Raw genomic sequence first — 26,996 nt, forward strand, 5'->3', positions numbered from 1 at the left:
TTCTTATGGTAATTTAATTTAGTCAAGTCCTGTTTCACTAAATTTTCGAAAAGATCTAGGCATTTATGGCTCGTTGGAGCTTGATAGGCACTGCTTGGTCTTAACCCAAAAGTTGGTCTGTGGGTTGTTGTTCTTGGCTTGGTATCATATTCTCGAAGAAGTGTCTTAATTTGAGCTTACGTACAAATTTAAAGGTGCTTACTTCCAATTCGAGTTGCTGTGTGTTTGTGGTGGGAATAAATGACGTACCTTTCTCAAGTAGTTTCATCTCATGGGGTTTAAGGGTGGTGTCAGAGATGTTTATCACTAAGTGTTTTTCTTCTTGTCCTTTTTCGGGAGATTCGTGCTTCTCGTGTTCAGATGTTAATTTTCTTTTTCTTTTTGTTTTGCTCCTCCGGGGTCTCCTCTTTCTTACTGGCCTTGTACCAAAAAAGAACTTGTAGTTGGTTGTTGAGTGTTAACGTCATCTGTTTGTTGGTGCACGTTTGAACCCGATGGGTGCATTGGTGATTTTTGACGCGGTCTGGTTGACGTGTCACTTTCAGTGGTTGAAGTATCCGTGTTTGGTGTATATGGTTTGTTACGTCGTCTCTGGGCATAGACTTCCGCACACGAATAGACCTCCGCGAGTTTGTAATCCAGGGTGTCTCGTCGGTATTTCCTAATTTTTCTTTCGTTAATCTCCTTCGAGTGTTTATCCAATTGGACTTTTATGTCCTCTAATATGTTGGACCAGTCTTCTGGGGATGTCGTGTCTTTTAGTTGTCTCTCCAGTTCTTTGATTTCTTTATTAAGGTCGATTAAAATGTTCGATAATTCTTCTACAATGAGTAAAATCAGGTCAAGACTGCATTTATTTAATATTGCATACCATTGCTCTTGGAAGGGCTTTGAATTTGTACATAAGGACGGCTTAAGGGCAATGCGAAGGCCTCTGGCGATGTGTAGGGCGCGATGGTATTTCACTAAAGTAGTAGCATGTAATTTTTTTTTAGTTTTTTTTTAGTTTTTTATAAAAACTTTTATTGACATAAAGGCATATTATCCAGTCATTATAATACTTCCAAGCTGGTACATTCACATTCTTATAATACAGTTCTGTATACATAATCGGTAGCATGTATCCTGTGGTCTGATCTCGTTCCCCATCTCTAAATTCTGTATATGCTATTCCGTTTACCTTTACTTATGTTACCAGAAGTTAACAATTTTCTCTCGCTCTGTGGTACCCAACATGGGAAACACTCGTTTAACTCCAAGAGAAAGTTCCCCCCCCTCCCCCTCCCAAACTTGGGTCATCACTTTCATTTATACTGTACACTTCTCCACCCATCAGCAGGCCTCCTCGTTCCAATGTCCTCATCCAGGTAAGTTATTCCAACACGTTGCTGCATTCAGCACCAGTAAGCATACCTCCCCAGCCCCGTCCATCACTCCTCCTCCTCGGAGTCTAGTTCGCCTCCCTCTGGTAAGGGTTCACAGATCTCGCCCCTATAAACATTCCATGCTGTCCACACCTTGTTCCATTTGCGGGGGGTCGCTCGAAGGACATACACAGTTCTTTCCGTGACCATCAGGATATCCATGTTGTTAGCCCATCTGTTTGCCGTGGGTAAGTCTGGAGCCCCCCATTTTTGTGCAATATCACGTTTAGCTACTGTCATGGCCAGCGTGGCCCAAATTATTCCGTATCTGTCTAGGTCATTGGGGTCCCAGACGTTCAAAAGGCACTTACGTGGTTCTGGTAGAATGGAAACCCTAAGTGTCTGGGAGACGGTGCGCATTATTTGCCTCCAGAATTCTTGTATTTGTGGGCAGTCCCATAGTGTATGGAGCAGTGTTCCCTCCTCCCCGCAACCTCTCAAGCAGAAGGGGGTGGGTGCTCTATGTATTTTGTGGAGTAATGTCCTGGTGTAGTAGATGCGGTGTAATATTTTTAGTTGCACCAGCCTAAATTTTGCCGAGATGCCTACCTCTCTTGGGGAGGCCAAGGCTTCATTCCACTCCGATTCATCCATCATACCGATTTCCCCTTCCCATCGGTTCTTAAGTGTTATCGTGGAGTCCTTTAAGTTGTTGATCAGTTTTTTGTAAGTGAGGGAAGTGGCTCTCTGTTGCATGAAGTCTGTCAATAGTCTGTCCTCAAGTGGCGAGGAGTCTGGCAGATCAGTGCCCGGTGGGATGGCCTGGAGCAGTGCGTGCCTAATTTGCACATAGCGAAATGTTTCAGTGGGTCTGAGATCATACTGTTGCTGGAGTTGTGGAAATGGTATTACTGTGTCTTTGTCCCAGAGGTCCCCTACCGTGGAGATTCCTATCAAGTCCCACTGTGCAAACCCTTTGTATGCTCCAAGGTTTCCCAGTGACTTTGTGTCCCATAAAGGTGTCATTTTTGTGATTCTTCCTTTCCAGCCCAGTCGTGCCTGTGCTTTATGCCAGAGGGTAGCTGTGTGTCGTGTCGGGCCGTGTAGATTTTTGAGTTGCGATTTATTATACAGTACCGAGAGCATGCAGTCTGTCCCTAATTGTGCCCAATCTGCCCTGTATGCTGGGTCATTTCTCGGGGTGTGGATCCAGTGGTTAATTATTTTGAGTTGAGCCGCCCAGTAATAGAGCTGAATATTGGGAAGTGCAATCCCCCCCTCATACCAACTTCTCACCAATTTGTCATAAGCTATTCTCGCTGGACCATTGTTCCAGAGTAGGTTGGAGATTAACGCCGCAATCTGTTTGAAGTATCGCGGAGGGACAGGATGTGGGGTGTTTTCCAATATGTACAGAAATCTGGGGAGCGCCATCATCTTAAATAATGCTGCTCGCCCCAGGAGGGTGAGGGGCAAGGTCGCCCAGTGTTTAACGTCTGCGCGCAGGCGATCCATAGGTGGTTTTAGGTTAGTAGCGAAAAAATCAGCTTCAGAATGTGTAATAATAATGCCCAGATATTTGAAGGAGGCCGTTGGTGCCGTTAGGGGGCAGCTTTCCTGTAGTCTCGGTGCCGGCCCCTTCAGCGTGTAGATCACCGATTTTGACCAGTTCAGGGTATAGCCTGATGATTTCCCATGTGTGTTACAAATGTCCAGCAGGGCTGGGATTCCGTTGTCGGGGTCGACCATGTAAATGAGCATGTCGTCAGCATATAGGGAGACCTTGTCCTCCCATCCCTCCTCCCACTTAATGCCCTTAAATAAGGGCGTGTTTCTGATTAGGATTGCTAAAGGCTCGAGCACCACCGCGAAGAGTAAGGGTGACAAGGGGCACCCCTGTCTGGTCCCTCTGCCCAATGGGAACACCGGTGAGATGTGGCCATTAGTCACCACTTGCGCCACTGGTTTGGTGTAGAGTAGTCGTATCCAGGCTATATATTTCGACCCAAAGCCCATACGCGCAAGCACCTCAAAGAGGTATTCTCATTCTACTAGGTCAAAAGCCATTTTAGCATCAAGGGAGAGGATCACCGCCCTCTCTGTGAGGAGGTGCGACCGAGCCAGTACCCCATGGACCCTCCGGAGGTTTAGCGCCGTACTTCTATGGGGCATAAAGCCCGATTGATCGGGGTGGATCAGGGTGCTTAGGTGCGGCATCAGACGGTTGGCCAGAAGTTTAGCCAGCACCTTGGCTTCCACATTTAGTAACGATATCGGGCGATATGAGGTGCATTCGGCTGGGGGTTTACCTGGCTTAGGAATAGCCACTATCGTGGCTGTGCGTTGGTCCAGCGGCAATTCTGCCCGTTCCCTACTCTCCATATACATGTCCAGTAGGGGTTTACTGAGTTCTGAAGCCATTGATTTATACCACTCCACAGGCAGTCCATTAGGCCCTAGAGCTTTGCCTGATTGTAGCGAACGTATCGCTAGTTGGATTTCTTCTTCCGAAGGATCCGCCTCTAAGTCCCGTGCAGTCTCTGGTGTTATGCTGGGGATGACAATGTCTGCCAGTGAGGTTGTCGCCATTTGTGCAGTTATGATATGATCAGGGGTGTATATGGTTTGAAAATGATGTGCAAAAGTGCGCACAATGTCTTCCGGGTGTGTTAGTATTTGACCGTCAGTGGTACTTAGTCTCTGGATACCTCTTGCACCTCCCTCTCTCCTATCCAACCATGCCAGCATTTTCCCCGCCTTGTCGCCCACATCATAAATTCTATGTTTAGTGTTTGCGATGTAACCCTGCACAGTCGCTCTGAGGTGGGCCTGGTACTGTTGTTGCCGTAGCTGCAGTGTGTGTGTCGTAGCCGGGGAGGGGTCTGCCATATGTGCCGTGTTTGCATCATGGAGTGCTAATTCTATTTCTGTAAGTTCTTTCCGGGAGTCTCGTTTGTGCCCCGTGATGGCTGCTATTGCAGTCCCTCGTAGGACAGTCTTGTAAGCCTCCCACAGAATCGACGGTGAGGCCACCGTCCCTTCGTTTTCGGCAAAGTAGTGTGTCGTCGCTAGTTTTAGTTTCTTTCGTATTTTAGGGACTTTGAGATAATTTGGGTAAATTGGGTAGACCCTGGCGCATTTCTGTTCTCTAGTAGTAAGGGTGAGAACTATTGGTGAGTGGTCAGATATGCCTCTGGGTAGGATGTCGATCTTGTCAACCGAGCCCAGTCCCTCCCCCAGGAACAAAAAGTAATCTATGCGAGACAGGCTGTTGTGTACTGCGGAGTAAAAAGTGTATTGGGTCGCTGCAGGGTGCAGATGCCGCCATATATCCACAATGCCCAGTGCCTCTAGAAAGTCAGGGAGTGGTGTAGTCCCTCTTGCGCGGACCCTTGTGGGAAAGGCGTCTATTATAGCATTTAGGTCACCCCCAATGATTGTGTCTCCCTCAGGGAGGTCCAGGAGGAATTTACCCAGTGCAGGTAACGCTACGGAGTGTAGTGCCGGGGGGATGTACACTGATACCACATTAAGCGGCTTGCCCTCCCACTGGCCATGTATCGCTGCGAAGCGTCCCTGGTCATCTGTCGCATGTTGTGTAACAAGAAAGGGCGACGACTTTTTAAGCAGTATCCCCGTCCCCCTAGATCCAGACGTGAAGTCTGCATGTGTCGCCATTTTATATCCGCGCCTATCAAGTGCTTTGCATGTCGCCCCTGCAAGGTGTGTTTCTTGGAGCAGAACCACATCCGGGCTCTGGCGTTTAATAGCCTGCAGCACCAGGCCCCTTTTTATTTTGTCTCCCAGGCCTCTGACATTCCAAGTGAGCATGCGCAAAGGGGGCACCCCTACTGCTACCGTGGTACCCCTAGCGGGTGCAGCCTGAAGTGGGTTGGCCATATAGTCGTTGTAATAGTGTCGTGAGCAACGTGCTGGTGCCGTCCGTGATGAGGCCTAGGAGTATGCCGCTGCCCAGGGTGGTAACATTACGTGTGAAGTGAGTGATGACCAGAACCAGAAACGTAAACAAGAAAAACAAGGACATTAACATCCCTCTCCTCCCCCTCCCTGCTCCCCTGCACCACGGACTGTTTCCCGCCCGCATCCTCAACTTGGCAGAGTGCTTAATTCCATCCCCAACTGTCTTACTTGCTCGTGGGGTTGGTGAGTCCCCTACAGGCACCGGCCAATGCCCACCCTACTCAGCTTCACCAGCTTCAGGTTCCTACATGTTGCAATTGTGCTGTCTTGCAGGTAGTGCAGGTAGTGCACTACTCAGACCCTGACCGGCTGCCCCGAGTCAAATGGGTCCCTTTCCAAATCTGATTCCAGTCCTGCAGCTTCGTCTCCGTGCGAAGGATTACTGGACGGCTGTTCCGCCGGCCCGCCGCTGTGATGGTTCCGTCGGTTCCTGCGTGGGTGGTGGGGTCGCCCCACCTGTCTCCGTCCGTCAAGCCAGTCCCGTGCCACCTCTGGGTTATCAAAGAACCACGTTTTTCCCTCTGCTACGATCCGCAATTTGGCAGGGGAACAGCATCGAGTACTGTAGGCCTTTGTCTCGCAGCGCCTTTTTGATCTCAGTGAAGGACTTCCGGCGCCTGGCCACCTCCGCCGTATAGTCCGGAAAGAAGGCCAGAGTCGAGTTCTGGATTTTTATGGGTGGCGAGACCCTTGCCGCTTGCAGAATTGCGTCTCTGTCCCTAAAATTAAAGAGTCTAGCCAGTACAGGTCCTGGCTTGGGTGTCCCGCCAGGTACTCGGTGCGCCCTTTCGACTGAAAAAAAGTTCGACAGGCCTTTCGGTTGCAGTTTAGTTTTGATGAGGTCCTCGACGTACAAATCCATTGCACCCTTTCCCTCTCTTTCCGGCAGGCCAAGGATGCGTACGTTATTTCTCCGGGAGCGCCCTTCTTGATCGTCAAGCTTCTCCTGTAGTTGCTTAGTGACTTTTTCCATGCGTTCCATTGCTACTTGTAGGTCCGAAGTGTCTTCTACGAGCGCCTTTGTAACCACCTCAACCTGGGACACCCTTTCCGACATTTTCTTGAAGTCAGCCCGTAACAGGGTAACTTCCGAAGAAATGGAGCCCACTGTCGTTTGTACCTCAGAGAGGGTTTTCATAATGTCCTCCAAAGTCACCTTTTTTGTCCCCTCTGTGTCCGGAGTCGCGCCTGCGGAATTTCGCCCTCCAACCTGGGAGTGTCCGTGTTGCGAGTAAGCAAATTTGTCCAGTTTAGCCTGCGTCGAGGTACTCCTAGTTCCCTTGCCTGCCATGGCGTAGTACTCTTGGATTGAGTAGCCTGTGTACAGTGGCACCCCTGGCACCGCAATACAACGAGCTGCGAAGCTACACTGCAGGTCAGGGGGAGCTCAATCCAGTCAGTCCGCGCTGGTTCCAGAATCCCAGACCGCTCCACACAGGGCCCTCAGGCAGCGGTGGAACTGTAGCCACCGTGTCCGGCTCAATGTCCAGTGCGTTAATCCCGGTGTGGGCACTCCGATCACTGCACCGCGGTTCCAGTTCTATAACACCCCCCCAGTTCGTTCCAAAGTGGCCAGTCGCTCAGTCGCGCCCCCCCTTCGTGTTCAAGATCACGTGTCTTGACTCAGTGACTTTATTTTGCAAGCTCATTCAGAGTACAAGTCCAGCGGCCCCTTCGGTGTTGATCAACTAGGTAGGGCGCCCCCCGTCGACTGGTGTTCGGCCCCCCTCCGCACAGCAGGCGGACGCCCCACAGCAGCAGTCCCAGGGTGCCACTGACGTGTCCAGCGCCGTCAATACGTTTCCAGGTACTGACCACCCCCGGTAGAGTCCACTGTGGCCGCTTGTGCCAGGATCCAGGGGCTCAGTCCCTCTCCTTCACCAACCACGTGTGGGGTCTCGGTTTTTATCGTCACTGTGTGAGGATGTCAGGGCCCCCAGTGTGATTAGTCTCACCTCGGGACGTGTGCGCCAGGTCTCGATCCCAAGATGGCGCCCAACTGAGTTCCAGGGGGGCACCTTCTACAACGCGGATCTCCGCACCGCAGAGTTCGTCTTCAGGCCGCCGGCTCCAATAGTCCAGGGTGCTCGTGCCAGCAGTGCGCAGGGCCGGAGTAATCCTCGCTGATGTTCCGTGAGGGGGGGGGTCGATGTCACCGCGTCGAGGCCGGAGAGGATGCACTTCCGCCGGGACTCCCCAGGTACGCAAGGCCGGCGCCGCCAGGCAGGCGCAGGCCTCAACTCGGCACTGCAGGACAAAGTAGATCCCGAACTCCGATCTTCACCGGGACTGGACCGGGCAGTGCCGCTTCGGTTCCTGAGCTGATACCGCTACTTCGGACAGGCGATGAATCGGATAAATGGTCGGATTTCACTGAGGGCCGCTATGCCGTGGGGAGCTCCCGCTTCAGGCTGCCGCCATGCTCGGCAGTTGGCCACGCCCCCCCTAGCATGTAATTTTTGATTTATCTCGCGCTTCGATAGATAAAGTAATTGTTTGACGTTTTGTTCCTTTGTGCGGCTCGAGACAATTTGAGCTATATCCTCGTTGATTAAAGCGTATATTCGAGATGCTTCATCCGCATCAAATGCGAGAGTATCTGCTTTTTCTGTGGTGGATTTGGTGATTTCCTCAAATTGCATTTTTGTTTTTGAAGGTGGGCGTGCTACCTGCATGTGAGACGGTAGAAGTGTATACGTTCAAATTAATATGGCGGTGCACTGCCAGCAGTTTCGAAACAATTTCGTGGGTATTTGAGATGTTTATGTGCATATATTTTTTTGCAAATTGGGTGCTCTCGAAGGTGGCGTGTCCGTCCAACACGTCAAACTAATATCATTAAAATGTGCTTCCAACTATTGGAAGCATCCCTTCAGGGTTCTTTACAAAAGACTCCTCAAAGTGTTCTTCGAATCAATTTTCATTTATTAGTATCCTTCAATGTTCTGAATAATATTCGGTTGTAATTAGAATTCTGTTTCATTCCAATTTTATATACATTGTCATTATCATTCAATCCATTTGTATTGTTGCACAATTGCTCCGATGCATTTCGGGCACAACGCCCTTCTTCTGGGAGCTTGTCTATAAACCAAAACAAAAGGATATAGCATCTTAACATTTTGCATGCATATCTATCACAACATCTAAACAATTGTTTTACAGCATTCAGTGTTATACCCTGTGTATAAGAAGAATTAGCCCTCCCCCCGAAATATTTTTCAGCCCCCCCCCCCGAAATTTGGCTCTAGTTGCCCGCCTGGTATCTTATCTAGATATGTTATCTAGACGGATATCTACAACCCCGTACCCAGCCTTCTGCTCGGATGGCTGCAGTTACCTCAGTGTCTGCACCCTCTAAGCGTGAATCAGTGCCACCACGAGGCTCATCATTACCCCGTCTGGGGGTCTTGGAAGAGTCGATGGACAACGGGTGCTGTTGAGGAATAGTGTGCAACATCATGGCAAGCACCCATGCGGGGGTTACTGTATGGTATGTCCAATGTGAGCCGGGCCTTGGTATCACGTTAGTGGTCAAAACTGCTTCCTCTATGATGAGGCTGGCACCTATGCGGGAGTTGGTCGCCATGTGGGAGAGAACGCAGCACTAGTAGGTGTAGTACAGTCTCAGTAAATCACTTTTCCCCTTCCTTCATCTGCGCAATGAAGTAGCTTAGACAGTGTGCAAGCTATGTGTTAGTGCCAAACGCGGTGCACCTTGCCTGATATGTGGAGCTGCACGATGGTCTTTTTCTGCTGCCGCCTTAGTAAGTGATTGGAGTTCCTCTTCAGAGGTCCGGGGGGTATTCACATTTGAAGAGTATCACCGTGAGTTAGGCGGGCTCTCGGGTATTTCCATTAATCTGCTGTGCTCAGGCCATCGAGTCAGCACACGTATTGCAGTTCCCTGCTCCCACCATCTTGCAGATATAGTTGCGCCCAGTGGGGGATGGTGGCAACTGCTAAATATAGTTAGTGTTTGGCTCACCGTCGACTCTGAGCCTCCTCTTGCAGTATGACAAGCGTCGCATGCCATCCGAAGTCCCACTACCGTGGCGGGTAGCACACACCCCACAGTGCAGGCCTTCACCGCGGCGGGTCTCGTTTGCGGTGCAGCTGACGGACACGACCACAGCCCCTGCCTCGGGCTCTCCCACGGCCCCTGTCGCCGCAGGGCCGCCGAGGGCTGTGTCAGGCCTTGGTCACCGCCAGCCGCACCTCCGCTTCTCGTGGCGCTGCCCAGCTCGCACAGGGATCAGAAAGGCCTCCGGGTTTTCAGTGCACACCCCGATGTATTGGATGGTGCTTAGAGATGATGAAGCGGGCTTAGGCCATATAATTTTGGTGCAGGCTCCGGAGCTTCAGACTCGAGCAGCCATCTTGGTCCTCGGCCAGGCCATGCCCTCCTTTGGCTGTATATGTCTATCATGAGAATTAAACTCCAATGGAGAATGGCTGCCATAAGCTCTTGTAAATTTGAACATGCAACTGTAGATTCACTTTATCAACTGTTGCACACACTGAAAAGCTACTTTTTGTCCTCATAACTGCTGGAAGAGCTAAGTAATTATTTTGCTCTCTTTGACCTAGCATCTGAATATTTTGCCGACTCTTTTGGTTTGTCTCACCACATTCTATCAATCTCTTTCCCACAGCAAATCCAGAAAATGGTGGTTGCACTGTCCTTTTACAATCACCTGGTAAACTTATAATATGATGGGGGATTTTTAGTCTGGCTTTAGGCTAGGAGATGTTACAGGAATGGCACTCTCAGAAGCAAGCGCACGACAATCTGCTGAAGATCTGGACATGGAAGCTGCCATTTTAGATTACTAAATCTTTCCACTGCCTTTGAACACTTGTTATTTTTTTAGAGCATTTGGGGATTATAGCATATCCTCGGGGAAGAAAAAGAACAGTTCGTTTTTTTTCTGGATTAAAAAAGGAGTAATTCCATGAACACAATGCTGTGTGGTCAAACTTTCACATCAGGTCCCACTGTGTTTCTGTCTTTTGACTAACTTTTTGAATTATTATGTATAGCCTTTGCATAAGAAGCTTGTGGGTCACGGGTGGCGTTTCCACACTGCATGAATGACAAAGATAGTGTTAGGCTGTTGGGAAACATTCTATTTGATATAACTGAGCATCAGCAGGTTAGGTTACAAGCAGATAGGAAACAGGGTGAGAAAGAGCCAGCAAAATAAATGACACTAAAACAGCTCTTAATGTGAACTGCAGATAAAAAGGATTAGATGACTGCATGCTTGTTACTCTTTTTTTAAGCTTAATGTTGTTTATGTTATCCTTCCACCCATGGTCAAAATCATGCAAGTTCATGTCAGGTACAATTATTAGGGCAATGTGGGCTATTAAATTGGGCCACTGCTATACTTTATTTGCAGGTATTTCCCAGGGCGCTTCGCACAATCTGTAAATGGGTGAAATTCAAACAGGGCATATTGCAACTAAATTACCATTTAGACTATGTTTCTCAAATTTTGAAATCTTGACTCTAATGAGGGGCCATCACGGTCAAGATCCTGTTAAGAACGAGTTGAAGTTCTATCTGCCAACTCCTAACCCGAGATATTTAGACAAGTCATCAACTTCTTGTTGCATATTCTTTTTAGCACCACAACACGCAGTCGGAGTGTTTGTCCATGCCACAATGGTTTGCAATGATGAATCTGATTCTGCCAGGACTATATGATCTTATGTAAACAAATAAAATCTTTTCACTTCTAGGGATGTGCCTGATCCCACTATTATTCCTTTTATCAGCACCTGGGAGCCTCCTGACATTATAGTGATAAGTAATCTTTAGAGTGGAACATGCTCGATTGCTGGTCTCGTGCAAAGATAACCCTAGTACAGTTATGATAGGGACACAGTTTACTGGTTCAAGAGTGATCAACAAATCCCAACTGACTGATCCATTTGTAGTTTGCATGTGAAGTGTAAAGTGCATACAAAGAGGGTGACGTTGCAGCTTATGGGATCATTTGTTGTCATATAACCTCTAGCTGATTATCTGGTGCTGTCCTTCCACTTCTTCTCTATCAATCCTTGTACTGTCTCTGAAGGGTAAATAGGGCCTTTCGGCTCATGTGCGCTCCATCTGTTGAAGTACATTTTGACACTAAGTGAGTAGTCTACAAATAAATTCATGTATCACTTTTAATGACAGTGCTATATGCCTAATTACGAGCAATGCTGACAGATAGATGATCTCGACTTTGTGCAACTCCAAATAAAAATTCACTACTCATTTGTTTCTGAAAATGACACAGACTGTTAACTAAATTCCAACTTTTATAATGAAGCCACTTAACACTGGTTCATCCTATAACCTTAATTGTCCTGCCTGCTCATTTAGAAGAAGGTGAGTTTGCCCTTTTTATCTTTTGTTGCCATTTTGAAGATCAATTTTGAAAGAAGATCAATGCTACCATCAGGTCTCCATCATGTGCAAACATATGAATGCTTTGGTTGGGACGTTTACTGGTTTCTCACCAACTCAAAGTTTGAAAAACTGGTCCTTGTTTGTACCAAGTGGCGTCCCCCTCTTGATTTTCCAGCTTTGTTATGGGATTTCTCTTTCAGTAGTGACTCAAGTAAGGTTTCCAAGACAAAGACCGCAGGACATTTGAGAGGCATTCAGAAATTATATGTACAACCTAACGAAATGCATCAATAGACCGCGAAGGGGTCAAACAAAACGGCAGATTTTGACATCTGGTTAATTTACGTTTTTTTGCACAGTCTCCCATGTGAGGCTGCAATACTCCACCCCAAATGCTGAGTTTTCTCCATAAGTATAGGGACTTTTTAAATAATGTATTTGGCTCAAAAATCTGTATTACAAATATTTTTATGTTAAATATTAATGTAAATTCATTTTAAATATTTAATTGAATGTAAAACAAAATAAAAAAATGCTTTAATGCGTGTTAATAATTGAAAGTGATGTATAGAATAAATAAAATGAATGAAATTATTATTATTATTATTTTTTTTAAAACCTTTATTGATACACAAAGCAGTTACAGTCATGGGCAGCAAATCAATAAAAGCCATAAGTTTGCAATAGTCCGCTTCCCAAATGCCCCATTGCAATACAGGATAACGTCCGTACCGTATAAGTACCAGGAATAAAGAGGTTTCTTTTTTAAATGAAGAAGAAAAATAAACAGGATCAGTCATCGTACAATCAAATAATATCATAACAGGGTTTTCAGTAATCAGGATCTCCGCATTCAGGACTAATGTAGGCAAGGCGGCAACACTAGCACATCTCAAACAGGATAAGCAAAAAACAGTGCAATTCACATGCCAATGCAGTACATGCCCGCTGCAACTTAAAGCTTTTGAGAAAAGCATCCACCCCCGGAATTCGAACCATAAGAACGTACGGTGAGTAACCTATAGCTCGGTACTGAAGAAGGAAAGGGTAAGAAAGAAGAATAAAGGGAAAGCCAAGAGATACAAGCGAGAAAAAGAGGCCCTAGAAACAGAAAATGACAAAGAAAAACAGTGAAACCCCTCCCCAAACCCCCCACCCTGCACCCCTGCTTACGGCTACGGCCTCCCCCACAGCAGCGTGCCTGTCGCCCATTATATGGAACCCGAAATTTAGAAGAAAGCGGAAGAGAGCTATCGCTCAACTAAGTTAAAGGAAATACTAAAGGAAGGAAAAAAGAAAGAGAAGGAGAAGAACGGAGGAGGAGACCAGAGCAGACCCCCAGCACACACTCACTTTCACCTCCCCCACCACAGGAAACACCCACTCCATATCGAACCCGAATGCAATACAATAAACATATGTTGAGTGGGTACGATCTTAACCAGCTCGTTGTTAGCGCCACCATGACATAGGTAGAGAGTCCCGCGTTAGCCCCATACTGCAAGTAACACTACGATACTCAACCCAGGCCCTCCCAGTCCAAAGTACAATTGCAGCCCAGACCCTCTGGTACAGTTGTAGTCGAGTCAAGGTACCGGACTGGGAAGAGGCTATCATCCTGCGGCACGGCAATACACAGTGAGGTCGCTCGAGGGACGCGGTCATCCACACGTCTAAGGGCCATCAGGGAGAGCAAGTGGTTGTGCTCGCTCGTCAGCATCAGTCCCAAACAAAGTAAAAAGGACATGTCGTGACGCCACCATTGCCCGCCATTATTGAGGAGTCGATCATTGGAACATGGTAACGCTCCCAGAAGAAAGCCCCCCATCAGAAGATCTTCCGCCTTCGCTGTAGTCGATGAACTGCACACAGCATTACTGTCTCCCTGTCGAACGTGGGCACACAAGTTGCAACCATCCTCACGTCCCGCAGCATCTAGTGATCCGTCAATCGGGCCAAGAGCCACACCACCTGAACGACCCTCCCGCACAACAGCATCCAGGGCGCTCCCCACGGTCTGCATCTGGTGTTGCAAAGCGAAATGCAAGTCCGTTATGGCCGCCATGACATCCCCCAGCCGCAACTCCATTGTCTCGCCCCCAGTAGTGGCAGTCACAGCATCCAGAGAAGCTCCGTCACACCAGGCCGACCCACGCCAGGCGTCTGATCCCATCATTTTCGTGGCCCCCGCAGAACAATACAGGATATATCTCAGTCCCTTCGGTCGCAATTGCGTGCAAGGCGCTCCCGCACGGAGCGCGCCCCACTAAGTGAAAAGTGTCCGGAGGTCACTCATAGGAAAAGCAGGCAAATGATCTCAGTAGGGGTCTTTGTAGACACTCATCTCCATAGGGGTCGTTACGGTTTGCACAGGGCACACAGGCACAGAGTCACCAGCTGGGGGGGGGTTGTTATTTCACGACCGCAGAGAGGCAGCAGATCAACCATCACCATTGCTGTGGCATCGTGCGAGAGTCGCCATCAAAAATCGAGTAAATCCGAGTCTCCATCTCCCCAGACCGGCACTTCCGCCGCACTACTTGCCGTTGTTGTTGCGTTCAGGGCCGGGCGCTTCAGCACTCCAGTCCCCGGCTTCAGGCAGGGGCGGGCCGCAAACATCGAGACGACATAACTCCGGCTGGGAAGCCGTCAGAGCACCCGGGCGCACATGGATATGCGCCGCTTCATTTCGGCCGTGCGGAAGCGTAGTAAGGGCGCTGGTTAGGAAGCTGGTTGTGGTGGTGGGGGACCGCGGCCGACGGAGCCGAGAGTCCGAGCGGCCATCTTGGTCTGCGACCTGGCTCCTCCTCCTATTTTTTAATAAAATGTATTGCAACATTGGTTTAATATACTTTATAATTAAATAATAAATTGGTACTATTTTTCTTTTTTATATTAATTCATATTTATTTATATTTTTAACTATTTCAAATAATTCAATTTAACATTATTTCCTATGGGGTTTTATTTTAAATCCCTACCACCGGTATTTTATATGGGGTGGCGTTACAGTACCATTGGTTGGCCATGGGTAGTGCTAAACTTACTACAAAAGTGTAAATTACTACAAAAGTGTATGTTACTACAAAAGTGTATGTTACTACAAAAGTGTTGTTTGTGAATACCAAAAGTTAGTAAACTTGCTCAAAGGTGCAGTTTTTAAATTAGGCTCGATGAGTCAAATATTACACAACGATCCAACTATTGGCAGGCAATGACAGGTACCAATAATGCTAATAATCCAAATCCCGTAAAGCAAATCTCTCTACAGGGAGAGCACAAGGAACACTGATGTAATCCACAAACTAACAGGTGGAAATAGGATTCGAGCAGCTACACCAGTGCTGGGTTGGGCAGGGCAGAATATCACCACTAGTGGAATGTATCACCACTTGCTGAAATCAGGTCTCCAATTATGTAGAATATTAGAGCATGTATTTTGTAGAATAGTGTCCGCACACCTGTACCTTGAAGATCTCTCAGCAACTGATTCGAAGAGAACGGGTGCAAACATTTGAAGGCAAAACCTGCCAGGTCACAGAGCAATTCTTAAAGGAACAGAAAAGGGCGCCCACATTAAAGCAACATCAACATTCAAAACCCAGCAATATTCTGCTGCAGTTCCAACCTGTTCCCTAAAAAAGTGGAAAATTGGATTTGTGCACACATCAGTAAGCAGGTATCAGAACAGACATGGCTAAATTATATTGAATATTCAAGCTGCTCAGAAATGAAATTTAAAAATCAAGGCACCAAAATTAATGGCATGCCCAATCTTTAGACCATGAACAACACAGGAAAGTTTTTACTAACATTTTTAAATAATCCCCAAATATTCCAGGTGAGCATTTTGCAATGAGAATTTGCATACCTGCAGTATCGCTTGTGCTTTTATTCCTGGAAGAAAAGCCTCCAAAAAAGGTCTGTAGAGGGACTCTATGGTGTTCAATTACCATTAAGATATGTTCTCCTATTGAGACAAGTTCAGAATACAATTGTGTTCGATCGATGGGACATGAACTATCTCAAAGACAAAACCTTTCACATCAGAAGCCACCTTACTGGTCATGCACATGCACTTTACTGAACCTCAACGTCTGCCTAATGTAAAAGCCTCATGTTGCCCACATATTGTACAAGTATCCTGTGGCTCACACATCCATGGGTTAGTCTTTGGCATGTTGAGTATGGCGACTGGGAGCGGCGATCCCGCAATGTAAATATGATCGAAATTCTATATTAATAATGTGTGATCTGGTGCTCTATGCAGAGCAATGGCTGTTTTTTATGAGATAATTGTAATGCACTGTACTTTTATGGCCATATACGCCGAAATAACGTTTTTATGACGATGATGATGATGATAACATTATTAACATTAATGAGAAATATTTCTGGAAGCAAAATGGTTAACCATGGACGATTTTTTAGTTTGACCTAAGAAAGTAAGATAATTATTTCTTTTTAGTTGGAATGTCAAAATGAAATGTAGGCTGTTTTGCACATGGTGGGTTAAGTCAAAACACTTGTGATACGGACCCCAATTTTAATTTTGGTCAGATTAATGGCCCTCATACGACACACCTCCAAAATGGAGGAACATCTTACAGTATTACGCATGCTGAGGCATCAGAAGTATAATAGTAAAAGAGTTGTCAATCTGTAAAACCTGACCAAAAAATGCTAAATCAAACAAATATTGTCTCAATCTATATACAATCCCAGATTGAATTGCTTAGGAATTATGAGGGACCATTTAGAACTAAACATTAAAATTAAAATAGTCATAGAATTTCAGCAACACATCGAACAACAACATCCACATGAGTGTTTTCACTTTCCTTCCACTGACCCACCCTTCCCTTCCTACCTGCAGCAGGGTGCTCACAAGCTGACTTTTGGAGAAGGGGATGAATCTCTCTTTGTACTGCAGGTCCCAGTCCCTGGGTTGTGTTGGTTTCCACATTTTGCGGTACTCTGCAATCTTGGTAGATAGACTGCCCATGCTGCGGGCAGATGTCCTGGAGACCCCTACCCAGGCCACACGGCAGGCCCAGGCCGCATAGACCATGTTGTAGCTTTTTCAGGGGTAGCTATGGAAACAGTGACTAACAGTAAATGATCTGACATAACAAGTCAAGCCATTTAAAGAACACAATACAGTACCAAATACACCTAAATATTTCGAACGAAACTACTTTTTTTATATATAATAACGTGTTATATTTATTGTTCTCCGAAAAATCACTGATTCACATTGCATGGGTATGTGACGCTCAGGTACAGCACTAGATCGTATTTAGGGTCTCGGAGCAGATGACAACTAACAAAGAGGTGGATACACATTCACTCTGTTAAACCCTTCCTGACCAGTCAAAAGCTGGTGGTGTCCTGCTGTAGTAGTGGAGGGCATGACTGTTGAAAAATCAATCAACAAATAAACCTTCTTCTCCTTCTAGAGCTGCAAGTTGTCTTGAAAGAAGAATAAAGGTATTAATGGGGAGATAATCAAAGATAAAGACGCTAGTGAGTCATGCATCTGGCTGCAATATAAAGCCTTTTCTCCCCCTTTATCTTGTAAACAAATGCATTCAGTAAATAGTCTTTACGTATTAAAAAACAGCCCTTTTATACCGACCATTCAAGTTTACTACCACTTTCTTGAAAACTATTTTCTTTACATCATTTATAATCTCGAATACCCATTTGCAAGGATAATATGTGATTCAAAATGGATACAATTACCTTTAAAGTACCCTTTCAAGCCCGTCTTGTGCACACCTACCTCACAAGACATACGATTGATATATGCTTCTTACAGGAACATCGCCTTGCCCCCTCGACAGTGCCTCGCCTGTGTGCTCGATGGTGCGCAGAAACACACACATCATATTACTCTAACTATGCGCGTGGAACGGCTCTAATAATTCGCAAAAACATATCATGGAGACTTACACAAGTGAAATCAGACCCAGAAAGTCGGTTCGTTCTTCTGGCCGGCACTTACACCACCATTCAATAATACTTCAATGCATTTACGGGCCCAATACTGACTGCCCCGAATTTTGGGGCGTCACATTGTTAACCTAGGACCGGGGAGATAATATGGGGGGGGTGATTTAATGTTATTTTAACCCGTACATGGACAAGTCTAGTATCTCTCGAGGCCCACACCCTCGAGCTGCGACACAGATACACACCCTGATCCAGGACCACAGCTTGACTGACGATTGCCATTTTTTTTAACACAATACTTGCAGAGAAGTTACATGGCCCACATCCACGGCGGGAGCCTGGTCCCAAATAGATTACTGGATTATCACGAAAGAGGTCCTAGCATGGACGACCAGTGCCTCGCTACTGCCCCGAACATTATCTGATCATGCCCAAGTGCTACTGAAACTGGCCATGCCCCTTGCCGTCTTGCGCGCCTTCTACTGAGAATTGTCTGCCACAGCTCTAAAAGACCAAATATTGCGATCCGAAATACGAGCCCCCATCATTGACAATTTTTCAACAAACAAAGTTTCAATTACGTCCCCGTCAGTGCTTTGGGAGGCCTTTAAAGTAGTCATAAGAGGTACATGTATTGCGAAACAAGCAGGAGTCTTGAGGGCTATTTGCACGAGACTTGCACGCCTCAAGCTGACCTAAGAGCATTAGAACAAGAATTTCATCAATTCAATGACCAAAGCATCATGGCGTGCATGCATGAATCTCTATTAGAATATAAGAAGACATGCGGAACGAGAAGTACATTATCTGGGACAGGAGTTGATTGCCTGCTGATATGGAGAGGGAGAGCGCTCCAGTAGGACGTTGGACCAATTGCTCAGACCTTATATCGCAAATAACTATATTGTAGACCTTGTAGGCGAAAACATGGAATACCACACCGAGCCCACTGCTGTACTAAATGTGATAACCACCTATTACTCCAAATTATATCAAACCATTATATCAAACCAAATCCCATGTCCCCACAGACCAACTTAAAGGATATTTTGTATCTGTACAACTATTATCGCGAGATGACGTACATCGTCAAAATCTGGACTCCCCATTCACAGAGGAGACAGTCCTGCACATTATTGGCAGTCAGCCTAACGACAAGCCCCGACCTTGATGGCCTCACAACATCTTTCTACAAAGAATTTGCCACTATACTGACCCCTCATCTTCTAGCTATGTATCAATTGTCTGTAGAGTCCGGGGAACTACTCCCGTCCCTCCGCGCGGTGGTCATTGTTACTATACTTAAACCTGGCAAATCAGCCATATCACATGACTTCTACAAGCCGCTATCCATGATCAACGTGTACAATAACATTTTGGCAAAATGTATTGCCAATTGCCTGGCCCCACTTCTTCCTGACATGATCCGTCCGGATCAGTCGGGCTTTGCACCTGATCGATCAACCGCACACAACCTCTGCACTTTGCTTGCAGTCATGCATGTCGTGGACCCGAGGGTGGCTGCAGTTGTTGCCCTACTCGACGCCACTAAGGCGTTCGATTCCTTGGCCCTTTTTATTCCATCTCCTACAGCATTTAGGGTTAAGCCTACGTTTCTTGAACCTCAATAAACTATTATATACTGCCCCACAGCTAGACTGCAAGTAAATGGCCTACTCTCCTATCCGTTCTCGGTCACACGTGGCACACGACAGGGATGTCCTTTGTCCCCTCTCCTCTTTGCCAAAGCCATGGAACCCCTGGCAGCCAGCACCATGCCCACAGGGGGATCCGATTCCGAGAGCGTGGAAATCTGGTATCCATGTATGCGGATGATATCGCACTGTACATTAGGAACCTCCAGAATAATATTAGGGAGGTCATAAAATTTGGAGGAATCTTGGGCACAACAATAAACTGGGCTGTCGGTTATATTTCCTCTCACTGAAAGTGACAGGCAATTTGAGTCTAAATTTGCGCTAAAATGTGTGCCTGAACCAGTCAGATACTTAAGCGTGTGGCTGAGCCGGGACATGGACGAACTATGGCAGGCCAACCAGGGCAAGGCCTTCTCCTGGCTGGAAGAAAGAATACCAATTTGGAATTGCCTCCCCCTTTCAGTTAATTGGGCGATTGGCTATCACAAAGATGGTTGTGCTACCTAAATTTTTATACCTCTTCTTCAATCTCCCCCTTTCGCTAACACAGCAGTTTTTTAAACATCTGAGATCCAATCTGATATCCCTAGCTTTGGAAGGAAAATAGCCGGGATAGCCTGGGAAACCCTTACGCTGCCTTTTCGTCAGGGTGGCCTAAATGCTCCAGACATGAAGCTATATGCATTATGCACGCAAACCCAATATCTACATTTCTGTCTGTACCCGGTAATATTCCAACCACACACTGCGGTGGAGGCAGACTTGACATCTCCAGTCCCGCTATCCAAAGCGATACACAAACCCTACAGACCCACCTAGGCGCCTGCGGAACAGTGGAATGTGTAAAATGGGCGTGGGACGGAATGCAGTGGCTAGCATCCCTTGACTGCATATACGCTCCCTCTATCCCTATAGCGCGTAATCCCAAGTTGCTGGTACTGATGGAATGCACAACTGGGCTCAGAATAAAAACCTTTACACATACACTAATCTATACCAAAATGGCCACTTCATGCCCACACATGTGCCAACTGAAACTCCGAAGCCCACCCTGATAGACCTGCTCCTCTACACTCAAATCCGCGCCACGTGTTGTGCAAATCACGCTACCTTTCCGGCACCTCCACCAACACTACATGCTCCTGAACATATGCTCACCACTAACTCTCATCGTAAACTAGTCACTAGACTACACACTGTGATGCAGGATAAGGTGCCAGTATGCGTGCCTGCAGCGCTCGCCAGTGGCATCTAGGTACAGACCCCCCGATAATGGCCGACCCGTGGCCCTATTGCTGTGCGCAGACTGCGGCTTCATCACCCAATTACAGACTGCGCCTCATACATTTTAAGTTTTTGCACAGATTATATCGCACTCCCATACTGTTAAAACATATGGGGCTAAGGAAGGTGGCAAAATGTGCGAGGTGTTCGACACCTGAGGCCGTGTTCCTACACCTGGCCTGGGAATGCCCTAAGATCATGGATTACTCGGGGGAGACACATTTGATGATCCAGCCAATCAATGAACACCAGATCTTGTATACCCCGCTTGTTAGCCTCCTTGGCTATGTTAAAGACTTACTGACTGACATCCTCACGTCGTATCACAACCATAATGTTACTACAACCTGCTTAACACTGGGGGAGGAGAGGGTTCCCTCAGGTTGCCTCATTGCTGCAGGATGCATCGTACTGTCAGGAGCAGTTGGCTCAATACTGGGAAGTGATGCCCTTACAAAGTCGATCAACAGATATTCAACATGTTTGCACTCAAGGGCCACAACCCCACCCCCTGCCTCCCCCCCAAAGTGTGGGTAGCGCTGTGATGTGTCCCCTAGATTGGAATTTTAGGAGCAGCTAGCTCAAGGGAAATTGAACAATTATGCAGTCCCGTCTTGCACCTTTGCCTGATAACCCTTGGGATACCTGTGTCACTTACCTTGCATACTAAAGCGGAGTACTACGATTGCTATTCGAAATGTCACACTAACATGTACTATTCAGACTTTAATTTGTGGTGCTCTGTTCATCAAATTAGCTGTGAATTCTGTACTGGATCCCGTATCCCCCACTTATTTCCCTTCCCCCTTGACTGTTGCTTTTTGAGATGTTGCTACTGCAATGTATGTTGTTAAAATGCTAATACATATGAAAAAAAAGCATAGGCAACTTGATAAATAAACTAAATAATCACACAAAAAATCCTTTTAAAATGTCAATACATGATGATATTGTATTTGACCAACATTTACAATGCGTCACAACTTGGAACAGCTCCAAAGTGTGCTGCAACTTAAAGTTGGATTGGTGGCTCTGGACATAGGGGCACTGACCAATGCAGAAATCATAACCTGAAGCCCAAGTCATGCTGCCTTTGAAAGACCAATATGACTGTCCTTGCACTAAGGGCTACTGTCTTTCAGAACCAACATTCTGCCAAGAAAATTGCCTCTGAATCTGTACATGGGTGTTACTACTACCCAAACGCCAGCCTGCTTAACACTGGGGGAGGAGAGGGCTCCCTCAGGTTGCCTCACTTTAACTGCAGTCCTACAGCAGCAGGGTGTTATAAGTCCATATGAAAGTGAATGAAAGCGCAAGAGCTATACTCAAAACGACTTGCATAACTCATAAGGCTCACTACACGGAAAAGCCAGTCTACCTCTCAAATAAATTATTAAAAGACTGTCAAAAGAGACCTCTTCAAAGCTCCAACAGACTATTCCTGATTCTGCCAAAATTTAGGAAAGAGAAATCTCGCACCCGAGTCTTCTCCAGGAATGCTCCCAGAATATGGAACTCACTTCCCCAAGACCTAAGTGAAAATCCCTCATTCCCTCACTTCAAAAAGAAGCTGAAACTTCTCGTCAACTAACATCTTAACACTCTTCTCTAATCCATTTGACTGGTCTGTTTTGCTCCCATCCCGCGCTCTCTCCCCAAATCTGAGCCACACTGGCTCGGCGAAAACTGTTCCTTTCTCTCACCACCGTCTTGAGACCCCTACCCTAGCTTTCTCGGTACCTTGGTGTTCATCTATATTACAGTCTGCTGAAATGTTTCCATTATAATTGCCATTATGTATTTCTATTTACAACAACACATAACCATGTGCAATTACTTCTGTGATATGTAATGCCCTGTTAATATATTTACCGCATATAGCTCAAAACTGTATCTGCAACTATATCCTAACGTCTTTCATATACTTCATTACATACTGTCACTTTGTATTTCTAACTACTCCAAATGTATCTCATGTAATTGCTGTTATGCAAACAGTGTGAGCCGCTCTCATACACTCGAGTCAAGTTCACTCTATATAAAACTCAAAAAAATAAATGAAGAGGTATTGGTAATGCGTCAGCACTTATGCTAAAGACGAAAGATACGAGAAATTAAAGGTTTTTTGTGGGTCCAATCCTGCAAGTGTGGGCGTAGCCTAAGTAATATAAACTCAGTAACTTACTCTACTTGCTTTAGCGCCTCATCCTTTATGCCGAGAACAATCGCTAAGCCACTACACGCTTCAACCACTCACAAAACATACGTTTCTTAGGTAACTACCCACTAGGAACTAGTTAAAATAGGAGATTTCTTTCCTGGGAATACATTTCAGGAGCGCTCAGCCATCACTGACATGCCAGACCACATATCACTCGACATTCTGCTCTATTACAGAATACATACATCAAACAGGGCGAGCTGCCCATCATTCAACAAGAACCTCCTGTCAAAACAAACGAATACATTATCACAAAAGTATACACCTCAATACAGGAGGAGGCCCCCACTACTCCATAAGCCAAAGAAAGATGGACAACAGGCCTTCAGCGTTCCATTACAGACAATGTACTGAATGTTGGCAATGACTGATGTGAACCGTTGCCCTCAATAGGAGGCTAAAACTGATCCATTTAAAATGTTCACTACAAGTATATAGTATACTCCCTAGATCAGTTTAACTGTGGTATCGCAGAGGATTTCAGGTCTATGCAATGCCATGTCCCAGAGGCGCTTTTCCTCAATTTACCTTGGGCATGCTCTGAAATCAGTAAATACTGGCTCTAGATTTTCATCTATTCTATGTTTGAGATGAGGATCCTGCCATCCCAGAGGATAGCATTACTGGACCTTCACACAAGAGAACTCCGCATCACATAAGAAGATCTGCTGCAGTGGCATTTCTGTTCATCAAGCACTGTGTGGCTTGGGAATGAGGCAGAGACCAAGCTTTTACAGCTAAAGCCCGGTTAGCAGATTTAATATATTGCACCTAACAAATGGGGAAATATCACGTTACACTTCCACCAGCTAATGGGCCTAATATATACTGGCCTCACTATGAACATAGTACGCTGCATTTCCAAACATTGCAAGATTCACCTACCTGACACACAGCCAGGCTATACAACTTTATGAGGACCTACTCATTGTTCAATGATATTGGACAAATGGTGGAACAGCTTTAACGTACTGTGGTCTGCGTACATTTAATGCCGGTCATAAGAAATGTAAATCAACTTCGATGTCTGTGATGTACTAATTTCAGTTTGTATCTTTTATTCTGGCTTATACAGAAAAAAAGTCAATAAATACATTTAAAAAGTACGTTTCACGTTGCCAGAAGTTCTTGTTTCAAGAGACAACTCAAGGCTGTTCCTAGCATCACTGAATAATAAGTAGCAGCCCTAGGTTGCAAGTCATCTTGATTTTCAAAGGGGTAAAAGCTGCCTCTTTCATGATTTGAAAAGGGTTTAATTCCCAGCAATCTAAAAGTGCCATTCAGGGGTTAGTACTTCTCCTGACTTTGGAAAAATATTATCCCTTTAGGCCCTGCCATATCCGTCCACTTATCAAAAACAAGAGAGGATTATAGTCCAACACCCTACATTAGTGTGGGCCAGAAGGAGTTTCCCTTTTAGAACGGATGTAAAGATGTCAGACTGTATTAAATGTTAAGGGGATGATACCACTACAGTGGGGGTTACTACCAATTCTCTGTGTTTTCTAACGCTCTTCGATCATTTTGGTTAGAGGAGTGGAATGTGCACCACAAACATATATGACTCAATTCCATGCACATTTTAATAAGAGATAAGGCAGAGGCTAAATACCCATATAGCCCATAGTCCTAATTCACACTCGGAAAACCGCTATTATTTTACCACTTTCAAATGTAGTTATTTTAGCAATCTTAGGTGTGAGAGTCTGAGTTCGTCATGTAATGATTCAAACCGGTGTTCTGCAGGCTGTGCAAAGATCTCAGCAAGGAGAACCACAGACTAGTTAAATTGGGGTTGGAAAGCGCCAAATGCAGTAAGCATAAGTTACAAGAAGTAGGCAACCCCCACCCTACATGGATTGGAACCTGTCAACTGAAAGATAAACCCTAACTTGCAGTAGACATATTATTTTACCAGGATCACAATCTAGAACTTCTACTACAGCAATGTTTTTTTTACTCGTATCTGATGACTCAGACCTTAAAATTACATCTCTCCAATTAATACATGTGGTAAAGGAAGATACACAGTCCAGCTGTATAGTTAGATAATCCTTTATTGTAGCTTGCTTCCAGGATAGCTGAGTAGGAGAAGATAGGAAGTACAGATGTAGCCCCACCTGGAGCAAGCTCCAAGCAGCTCAGCCTGAGTTGACCAACTGACACTGTGAGCCAGAGAGACACCCAGGCATTCTATGATGTCAATAGTAAATTCTATTTAGGGGAGAACAGTAGAGAAGTAATTTACTACAATAGACATACCCCTGTGTTATCCTATTGTAATTTCACGGGTAAGCAGTAGATTGCACAACTCTTTGCAACATCTGATCAGCACTAAGAGTTATAAATCTTGTGCTCTCTTCATTGGGATATTACTCTGTGCAGGCTGGTATAGAAGGGGGTGGGGATAGCCATCTTCATGTCATACTATTAGCAAACTAATAAAAAACTCCAGCCATTTATAGTCTTTATACAACGCTTGGTTTGTATAAGATATATCTGCTAAGTATTCAGTCACTTATTCTCTAGGACTTATACCAGTTTTTTGGGTACGAGGTGTTGTAATACAAAGTCCATTAGCCGAGGTGTATATTCTGTAGATGGTTTATTAAAGCTTAGTTCCGAGGTAAGTTCCAGGTAAGTAGGTAGATGATAACAGGAGCAGCCTCTTTGCTGCTCTGCCTGCACACTCCAACTAACACTCATGCACATCACCAGGCACCAGGCATTCAGCATTCCACTCATCACCAAGGACTCCAGCACTCACCCTGGATGAGCAGTAGGGAAGGTGAGCTAAGGAAATGGTTTGGCAGTACTTAAGTCACAACACGAAGGAAAAATAGGCGTGCGATCGTTCCAGGGTTTGTCCAAGGATCGCATGGCATCACAAGGCGCACTGAAGCTGCCTTCAAGATCTGTTTGTAGGGCCTGAGTATCAGCAATATTTTGGTGAATTTGCTTTGCAAGCATCTACATGTGCAGGTGATCCCAGACTCAGCAACGCAAACTGTTTTGTATGTCATTTTGCCCAGTTCACTCGCATCTCAGAACAGTTCATATTGTCTTTAATCAAAATGCCCTTTTAAATGGTTTTCAAACGTGACATTCTAAGGAGCCCGAGACACGCAGAGGCCAGAAAAAATATAATAAGAGCAAATGCACCTGCGTGCAGAAAGCGCTGTCATGACAACCAGCGACACGAAACAAGACAGCCCCACAGCCTTGCCATGCGTCAGAAAACCATACAAGCATAACGTATAGCAAGCACCTAACCTCAGAACAGCAACTGACATTGACATTCCGCGCATGCGCAGTGGCTTCTTACGAACACTTCCTCTTCCGCCCCTCATGAGTCGTGGAAGCTGAAGACGGGCACTGATGGGGTGTCACCTTCAGATTCTGTGCTAACTATTCAGCCATTGTACAATGACAGGTAGAAACCCAACTGGAATGGCACTCACCGATAATCGGGATATTAGCTCAACGAATTCAGTAGCATACGTTCCGGCAAAACCGCTATGGTCATAGCTAGTGCAGATTATTTGATAACCAATTGCACGCGCACCTGATAACTTAAAGATAGTTCAAAATAAAGAAGCCACCCTATAATCCTCTTCGCATCGTTTTCTTCTGACGTCGCCGAAAACGGTGTTGTCAGCGCGTGACAAAGTGACAACGGAGCTTGTATTTAATTTTGAAGGACGCCCTTCCAACGTATTTCACTGCATGCCGCGCATGCGCGTGTGAATACAACTTTAGACCAAACGTAGTTATTAACAATCTGCTAAACAACAACGTAAGCATGCTCCAGTTCAAAGTCAGGCTGGCAAAAAATACATTTAGGACATTCTAGGCTTTAAGGACAAGGATTCTATGATTTGTCTTTTCAACAATGATGTATTAAACATTGCTGTGAACCACCTTTTTACAGAGAGAACAACTTTAATAGAAGAAAGGCTACTCTTTTCCAATGTTACCAAGATTCAGTACAACAACTATCTATCTGCTGGGGAATACAGTGATTCATTGTGTAAAGGGACTGCTCAGGGCTTTAAGTGGGATGTAAAAACTGGGAGGTCTCTCAAAGGGGCGTGGTCAATGTAATTAAGGGCGTGGCTTAACAA

At 45.8% G+C, this 26,996-nt stretch overlaps 1 protein-coding gene across 3 annotated transcripts in view; it reads right to left on the bottom strand.

Annotated features, from left to right (window-relative positions):
- TMEM143 (transmembrane protein 143) overlaps positions 1-26,456 on the bottom strand; it is a 229,327-nt gene extending 202,871 nt beyond the window's left edge. Inside the window, exons 1-2 of one of the 3 annotated variants that reach the window (XM_078654969.1) lie at positions 26,146-26,207; positions 16,622-16,844 (exon numbers count right to left, since the gene is read on the bottom strand). In XM_078654969.1, the coding sequence (XP_078511095.1) occupies positions 16,622-16,822 (201 nt within the window). In that variant the 5' untranslated portion in view covers positions 16,823-16,844; positions 26,146-26,207. Of the gene's footprint in view, positions 1-16,621; positions 16,845-25,639; positions 25,755-26,145; positions 26,208-26,333 lie in introns of those variants that run through there. The other 2 variants (XM_078654970.1, XM_078654971.1) reach the window with 2 other exon arrangements.
- Positions 26,457-26,996: the final 540 nt, after the last annotated feature.

The sequence above is a fragment of the Lissotriton helveticus genome, chromosome 7, assembly GCF_964261635.1.
Source record: "Lissotriton helveticus chromosome 7, aLisHel1.1, whole genome shotgun sequence".
NCBI lineage: Eukaryota > Metazoa > Chordata > Amphibia > Caudata > Salamandridae > Lissotriton > Lissotriton helveticus.